The sequence below is a fragment of the Brassica napus genome, chromosome C2 (assembly GCF_020379485.1).
Source record: "Brassica napus cultivar Da-Ae chromosome C2, Da-Ae, whole genome shotgun sequence".
NCBI classification, from domain to species: Eukaryota; Viridiplantae; Streptophyta; class Magnoliopsida; order Brassicales; family Brassicaceae; genus Brassica; species Brassica napus.
In genome coordinates this window covers 18369985-18378581 of record NC_063445.1, presented here as the reverse complement: position 1 = coordinate 18378581, position 8597 = coordinate 18369985, and the positions used below count along the sequence as shown (strand labels likewise).

The window sequence follows — 8597 nt, the reverse complement described above, 5'->3', positions numbered from 1 at the left end:
AAATTGTACAGTACATTGAATCATTTATAAATTCTAATGGTATTTTATGTGTAACAGAAGGTAACAAAATCTAACAAATTGTTGTAGTATCCAAACATCTAAATCTGTCACTATTGTTACTATCCCATTATTAACGACAGGTTTTTCACATATATTTAAACTTTATTAAGTTATTATCATAAATGTATTTTTAATGAATACTGATTTTAAACAATGTTCAATTAATAGTAATTCAATTTGTTTTTGAGGATCTACTAAAATTGACTCAAAATTTTATTATAAATACAGAAAGTAAACTTTATATTCAATCAAATGCAAAAAGTTAAATATTAGTAAAATTATCATTTATCATTTATGACTAAACAAAAAATAGGAAATTATTTTACTATTAGACTATATTACATTATTGTTTAAATGATATCTTATCTATAAAATTTTTATATAAAATCTCTTTATGAAATATTATTCAATTAATTATAATTATATAAATGATATAAAAGGAAATAAAATACACTTTTTTCTTAAAAACTTACAAAAGTTGGTTTTTGGTTTTTCTTCTTAAATTGGTTAAAATTTTGAAAAACAAATTTTCTTAAAACTTAGAGAATCCAGTTGTTTAAAATCTTGATTGGTAAATCAAATAGTTTTTACAAAAATTAAAAACTAAAGCAAAACCCACAAACATACATTAATTAGTCGGGGTTCAATCTAGGAGAAAAAAAAACAGAAAAGAAAGAAAATCTCTCAATAGGTTAACTAGAGAACAGCGTCAAAGTTAACCGGTTGCCCCAACTGATCAATGAATGGTTCTTTAAAAATCTTTAATCGATTTAGGCATATATACAGAGTCTACACACTGGATAATATCATAATAATAATAGTTTCTGTATTTATAAAATATAAACAAATGACAAAACTTTTTCTACTATTTATATATCTACGTTTAGTGTTTCACAAACTTATCAAGAGCTCTTTTATCCCTCCCTTCATTGCTTTTACTCTACAGTTTGCACTGTAGAGTCACACACTACAATGGATTCTCCAAAAACAGTTTTTTCATGTCTGTCCCTTCTCGTGGCTCTAACCCTCTGCTTCGCACCCACCCACTCCTCCAACACCATCGGCAAAGGCTACCGTTTGATCTCAATCGAAGAGTCTCCAGACGGTGGTTTCATCGGTTATCTCCAAGTGAAACAGAAGAACAAAATCTACGGCTCAGACATCACCACCCTCCGTCTCTACGTCAAGTAAGTTACACTATCCTCTACTTCGCACCCTACATTACCGCTTCGTTTTCTGACCGTCGGATTTCCACAGGCACGAGACTGATAATCGCCTCCGTGTCCACATCACAGACGCCAAGAAACAACGATGGGAGGTTCCGTACAACCTCCTCCCTCGAGACCAGCCCCCGCCGATCGGAAAAGCCATCGGAAAATCAAGAAAGACTCCGATAACAGTCCAAGAGATCTCCGGCTCCGAGCTGACCTTCAGCTACACCACAGACCCATTCAGCTTCGCCGTGAAACGCAGATCCAACGGCCAAACACTCTTCAACACAAGCTCAAGCTCAAACTCAGGCTTTGGTGAGATGGTGTTCAAGGACCAGTACCTCGAGATCTCGACTTCGTTACCCAAAGATGCATCACTTTACGGTCTAGGCGAAAACTCGCAAGCCAACGGGATCAAGCTTGTTCCTAACGAGCCGTACACGCTCTACACGGAGGATGTGTCGGCGATTAATTTAAATACCGATCTGTACGGTTCGCATCCGGTTTATCTGGACCTGAGGAATGTTGGAGGTAAACCGTATGCTCACGCGGTTCTGCTCCTGAACAGTAACGGTATGGATGTGTTCTATAGAGGAACGTCTTTGACTTACAAAGTTATTGGAGGAGTTTTTGATTTCTACTTCGTCGCTGGACCTTCGCCTCTTGATGTCGTTGATCAGTACACTTCCTTAATCGGACGGCCTGCTCCTATGCCGTACTGGTCTCTAGGTAAAGTCACATTTATTGCCTTGTTTAGTGATTCAGTTTAATATTGCCTGGTCCCTAGGTAAAGTCACTCTTTAATATTTCAAATTAATAGATATTTTATAAGTTTCACATATATTAAAAATTAAATTAAATTTTAACTATAGATGTGTTATTTTAATAATTTTAAATTAGTAACAATTTAATAAACATAATTATTTTTAAAAATGCAATTTATCATTATTAATTAGTAAAAATCTATATAAAACGTCATATCCTTAGTTTTTTTTAAAACATTTATCTTTAGAAAACTGTAGAGTATCTTTGTGGTAATTAAATAAAATTAGAAGACGATTTTGCTCTATAGGGTAGTTATTAATAATTATGTTTGTGGCCATGCTTAATGACGAGTAATTAGTAGGAGACATTTGAAGGTTTTTTCTAAGGTTTGACTATTTAGTCAAAAGAATGGTCACGCGAAAGTAGATTTGCGTATCATTTGCTACTGAGAAACTATTAGATTAATGTTCTGTATTAAAAGAAGATCTGGCTTTTAAACTAAACTATGTGTTTTGTAAGTAACACATGTTGTAATGAAATTCATCGTAAAGAGGATCTGTTCTTTCTCCGACACAACTTGTAGAAAGTTGACCAACATGTGGGTGTATAGGTGAAGGTCGCTTTCTAATTATGGTTTCCAATTTAAAAAGAACGTGAAGACGTGTTTCATTGCTTTCCTCTTTTGTTGATTTTTTTTCTTCCCTTAGGGTGACTCGTGGTCCCTGTACGATCTTGATACTGGTCCACGGTTCTACTATTGACTTGACAAAAAAAAGAGAATCAAATCTTTGTTTTGGCCATGTGACAGATTCATAAACCATACTTTTTGATTAATGGGTAGTTGCGTATACTAATCTTTGTTTGAATGAACGTTGTAGGATTTCACCAATGTAGATGGGGATACCGTAACTTATCAGTTATCGAAGACGTGGTCGACAGTTACCAAAAGGCTAAGATCCCTCTTGATGTGATTTGGAACGATGATGACCACATGAATGCCAAAAAAGACTTTACGTTGAGTCCCATTAGCTACCCTCGTGCCAAGCTACTGAACTTCTTAGACAAAATCCACAAGATGGGCATGAAGTATGTCGTCATCAACGACCCCGGTATTGGTGTCAACTCTAGCTACGGTGTGTACCAACGAGGTATGGCGAATGACGTGTTCATCAAGTATGAAGGAAAGCCTTTCTTGGCCCAAGTATGGCCCGGCGCGGTCCACTTTCCTGATTTCCTCAACCCCAAGACTGTTGCTTGGTGGGGTGAAGAAATCCGCCGCTTCCATGAACTAGTCCCTATAGATGGTCTATGGATCGACATGAACGAGGTTTCGAACTTTTGCTCTGGATTGTGCACAATCCCTAAAGGGAAGAAGTGTCCAACTGGGGAAGGGCCTGGTTGGATCTGTTGCTTGGACTGCAAGAATATAACCAAGACGAGATGGGATGAACCTCCTTACAAGATCAACGCTACTGGAGTTCAAGCTCCCATCGGTTTCAAGACGATTGCAACAAGTGCTTTACATTACAACGGTGTAAGAGAGTATGACGCTCATAGTATCTACGGATTCTCCGAGACCGTTGCCACACACAAGGGTTTACTCTCTATCGAAGGGAAACGTCCTTTCATTTTGTCCCGGTCTACTTTTGTTGGTTCGGGTAAATACGCTGCTCACTGGACCGGAGATAACCAAGGAACGTGGCAGAGCTTGCAAGTGTCTATCTCAACGATGTTGAACTTCGGAATCTTCGGTGTTCCTATGGTTGGTGCAGACATTTGTGGATTCTACCCTCAACCAACGGAGGAGCTCTGTAACCGTTGGATCGAAGTGGGAGCGTTCTACCCGTTTTCGAGAGATCACGCTAACTACTACTCTCCAAGACAAGAGCTTTACCAATGGGCCACGGTTGCTGAGTCAGCTCGTAACGCTCTTGGTATGAGATACAAGATCCTCCCTTACCTCTACACGCTTAACTACGAAGCTCACATGACGGGTGCGCCAATCGCTAGACCGCTCTTCTTCTCGTTCCCTGAGTACACCGAGTGTTACGGCTCGAGCAGACAGTTCTTGCTTGGAAGCAGCTTGATGATATCTCCGGTTCTCGAACAAGGCAAAACCGAAGTGGAAGCTCTGTTCCCGCCAGGTTCTTGGTACCACATGTTCGACATGACGCAAGCCGTTGTGTCAAAGAGCGGGAAGCGCGTGACTCTCCCAGCTCCGTTGAACTTCGTGAACGTTCATCTTTACCAGAACACCATATTACCGATGCAGCAAGGAGGGTTGATCTCGAAAGAAGCTAGAACGACACCGTTTAATCTCGTCATTACGTTCCCGGCTGGAGCTTCTGAGGGATACGCGACGGGTAAGCTCTACCTAGACGAGGACGAGCTTCCGGAGATGAAGCTAGGAAACGGACAGTCCACGTACGTTGACTTCTACGCTTCGGTCGGAAACGGAACTGTGAAGATGTGGTCACAAGTGAAGGAAGGGAAGTTTGCGTTGAGCAAAGGATGGGTGATTGAGAAAGTTAGTGTTTTAGGACTTAGAGGAGCAGGACAAGCTTCTGAGATTGAGATCAATGGAAGTCCGGTCGCCAACGAGGGGAAGAAGATTGAGGTAAGCTCAAAGGAGCATACGTATGTGGTTGGGTTGGAAGAGGAAGGAGAGAACAAGAGTGTGATGGTTGAAGTTAAGGGACTTGAGATTCTAGTGGGTAAGGACTTTAACATGTCCTGGAAAATGGGTATTAGCGGTGCAAATTAATTTGAATCAAAGAGATTATTAAAAAAGAAGAAGAGATTAGAGGTTTGGTTTTCAGATTGTGTCTTGTCTTTTACTAGAAGATGTTTTATTCTGAATAAAATTGCAAGTGAAAGTATTATTTCTCTTTGGTGTTTTTCCTCGCATTTACTGTAGCTTCTAATAATGGATAAGTTTTCGTGAATTCCCAAATATCTCATATGATCATATAATATGCCAAATATCTCATAGGACCAGACCATATAGTATGTTTTCAGAGTATTTGTTTTATCAAAGCACAAAATTGAGTTTTTCAAAAAAGTTTGCTGGTCTGATCTTTGTGCGAGTGTTGTCACGAGGCAAGAGTTCGAGTACAGCCGACTGCATATGAGTTCTGATGATGATAATGATGGTAATGGATGACATGAAGCTATGTAAAATGTTCTATAAGTTTAAAAAGACAAAATGTTTGTATTTTTGTTTGAAATGGTTTCATACATGTTAGCAAGGCTTGAAAAGATATCGATACTAACCTAATAATCTTTGTGACCAAAAAGAGGCTTGAAAGATGGTCACCAAAAATTTATCTGTTAAACGATCAATAAGGCTTGATACAGTTCATAGAAAGTTAGATCTGCATCTGCTGATCGCCGGATAACCTTAGCTGCAACAATATTTTGGTGTGTCCACATTTTTGTCATATAACATTTTTTTTTTTGAAACATGTTTGCCATATAACCTTTTTTTTTTTTTTACTGCAAGTACTCTTTATTAGATTAAACTTTTTACAAAAAAATGGGTGAACAAGCCCAACTACCAAAACTACTCTAAGTTCTTTGGCAGCAACAAACTGCATACTTCAAAAATCAAAGAACGAAAACCACGCTGCAAGTACATAATTTTGTCCTGGAGGAATAACCTGTCTCCGGGCTAGAGGATCCAATCTGAGTCTAACTATCTGCTGAATCTCTGCAATAAGAGTTCCTGGTGGCTTCTCCACTGCTGAATGAGTTCTCTTGTTTCGTTCCTTCAAAATCATATACAAGACGGCTTGATAAATGAGTCTAACAATCATAGCCACGTTACTGTCTCTCGATGGAGCAGTCAACCATCTCAACACATCCTCAATGTTGAAGCTCAAGCTTCATTGTGATTCAATTTCAGAAATGTTTTGGTTTGAAGCTTATTTGAAGTTTGAATTGAGAAGCTGGTTAAGTTCGGTTCAGTTGAAGCTGGTTATTGCAGAGACTAAACCGGTGCTTGGTGAAGAAGTATAAGATGAAAAAACGAAACTTCTGGTCGCGACAGAGAGTTCACTTTACGTAGGGTTTTACTATAAAACTCTGCTTCAGGTCTTCTTCATGCAGTAAGTGAGAGAAGAGACATTTGAGAGCTTGTGAGAGTTGTTGCTTTGTTCTTGAGCTGTAGAATCATCATTCCTTGATCAATATATTGCATGGATTGAATCCGGCCCCAGACTAGACGTCATCACACCGATGCGTTGATACTGGGTTAACAAACTGTGTGTCTCTCTGTTTTGATTTTATTTCTTGCTTTAACACAAACACACGAGTGAGAGAGGTTGAGAGAGTTACCAAAACAAATCATTCTCCTCTGAGTTTTATAACAAGTGGTATCAGAGCTCAGGGTCTTGAGGAAAGCTTTAAACTTTGAAGAAAAACAATAAAGTTTCAAGCTTTGTTGAAGAAAAGTGTAAAAGTTCAAGCTTTATGAGGAAATGTTCAACATTTGGTGGAAATGTATCAAGTTTCAATAAAGGTTCAAGCTTTCTTTGGGGATTGGTATTTGGTCGAAAAGATTGAAGCTTTGTCATTAAAACACAACCTTTATCTTAAATACTTGATCTTTACGTAAGGAGGAGTGGTAGTTTGTTGGTTACAAGATGGCTAAAGATCTTGTAGAAGGTTTGAGGGTGAAGATCGATAGATTCGATGGTACTGGAGATTTCAGTATGTGGAAGACGAGGATGATGGCTCATTTTCGTGTGCTTGATCTGAAAGACATTGTCACAGATCACAAGCTGGAGATGGAGGTTCCTCTCACTAGAAGCGAAGAGAAAAGGCCTGCTGAAGGTGAAGAAATAGAGCCTTCAGAGCCTTTGACAAAGACAGTTCCAGATCCCATAAAGCAAGAGAAATCTGAGAAAGCTATGGGGTTGATGATAACAAGTCTTGGTGACCATGTGGTGAGAAAGATTGAGCATTGTGTTACTGCTGCAAAGATGTGGTTGTTGTTGAACAGGTTGTACATGGAAAGGTCTCTACCTAACCGAATACATCTGCAGTTGAAGTTCTACACCTTCAAGATGGATGAGTCATTGAGTGTAGACGGGAATGTAGATGAGTTTCTCAAGATTGTTGCTGAGCTTGGAAGTTTGGATGTGAAGGTTTCAGATGAAGTTCAAGCAATCTTGTTCTTGACGTCTCTGTCGTCGAGCTATGATCAGCTCAGACATACTTTAAAGTATGGAAGGGATTCTCTGACTCTAGAGGAGGTCGTGTCGGTTGTGCGATCTAGAGAAAGAGAGATTCAAGAAGCTGCTAAGGATTACAAAAGTTCTGGAGCAAGCTTGTACACTAGAGAAAGAGGAAGGTCATTCTCTAAAGGTCCCAAGGAGTCTAATGGAAAAGGGAGAGGCAGATCAAACTCAAGATCAAGGGTCACTTGCTGGTTTTGCAAGAAAGAAGGTCACACAAAGAAAGACTGTTATGCAAGAAAAAAAAATTTTGGAACTGAGGGTCAGGGAGAAGCAGGAGTTATCACTGAAAAGTTGATTGAAGCTGCATCATTGAGCATGGTTGATCAAAAAGCAAAAGATTTGTGGGTATTGGATTCAGGTTGCACATTTCACATGACCTCGCGCAGAGACTGGTTTGTTGATCTGCAGGATAATGGAGGTACAACTATCTTGTTGGGTGATGATCATTCAGTTCAGTCACAGGGACAAGGGTCGATCAGAATCAACACACATGGAGGAACGATCAAGGTGCTGAACAATGTCAGATATGTACCTGATTTAAGAAGAAATCTTATCTCCACTGGTACCCTGGATAAGCTTGGTTATGGGCATGAAGGCAGAGATGGTAAAGTCAGGTACTTCAAGCATAACAAGACAGCACTTCGAGGCAATTTGATGAACGGTCTGTATGTTCTGGATGGAGAAACTGTTGTTCCAGAGATCTGTAATGCAGAGTTGAACAAGTAAGATAAAACAGCTTTGTGGCATAGCAGGCTCGGGCATATGAGTATCAACAACATGAAGATCTTGGCTGGAAAAGGACTGATTAGCAGTAGTGAGGTTAAGGAGCTCAAGTTCTGTGAACATTGCATAATGGGGAAATCAAAGAAGCTGAGTTTTAACCTTGGTAGACACGATACTAAGGACATTCTTGGTTATCTACATGCTGATCTGTGGGGGTCGCCAAACACTACACCATCACTGTCTGGGAAGCAATACTTCTTATCTATCATAGATGATAATACAAGGAAGGTGTGGTTGATGTTCTTGAAGACTAAAGATGAGACATTTGACAAGTTCTGTGAGTGGAAAAGTTTTGTTGAGAATCAGATGAACAAGAAGGTGAAGGTCCTGAGAACCGACAATGGTTTGGAGTTCTGTAATGTGAAGTTTGATGATCATTGCAAGGCTCATGGCATAGAGAGACATCGTACCTGTACCTACACGCCACAACAAAATGGCGTTGCAGAGAGAATGAATCGCACACTGATGGAGAAGGTGAGATGTATGCTAAATGAATCAGGTCTTGGAGAAGAGTATTGGGCAGAAGCAGCGACTACAA

The 8597-nt window shown here is 39.4% G+C and overlaps 1 protein-coding gene across 1 annotated transcript; it reads left to right on the top strand.

Moving 5' to 3' along the window:
• Window positions 1-921: 921 nt before the first annotated feature.
• Window positions 922-4924, top strand: LOC106442523 (alpha-xylosidase 1). Its single transcript, XM_048747827.1, has 3 exons — window positions 922-1247; window positions 1318-2000; window positions 2915-4924. The coding sequence occupies exons 1-3, from the start codon at window positions 1033-1035 to the stop codon at window positions 4798-4800; spliced, it is 2784 nt and encodes a 927-aa protein (XP_048603784.1). The 5' UTR covers window positions 922-1032; the 3' UTR covers window positions 4801-4924.
• Window positions 4925-8597: the final 3673 nt, after the last annotated feature.

Coding starts and splice junctions, on each gene's coding strand:
- LOC106442523 (XM_048747827.1), top strand. CDS start 1,033: ATGGATTCTCCAAAAACAGTTTTTTCATGTCTGTCCCTTCTCGTGGCT. Junction 1,248..1,317: donor ACCCTCCGTCTCTACGTCAA/GTAAGTTACACT, acceptor GGATTTCCACAG/GCACGAGACTGATAATCGCC. Junction 2,001..2,914: donor TATGCCGTACTGGTCTCTAG/GTAAAGTCACAT, acceptor TGAACGTTGTAG/GATTTCACCAATGTAGATGG.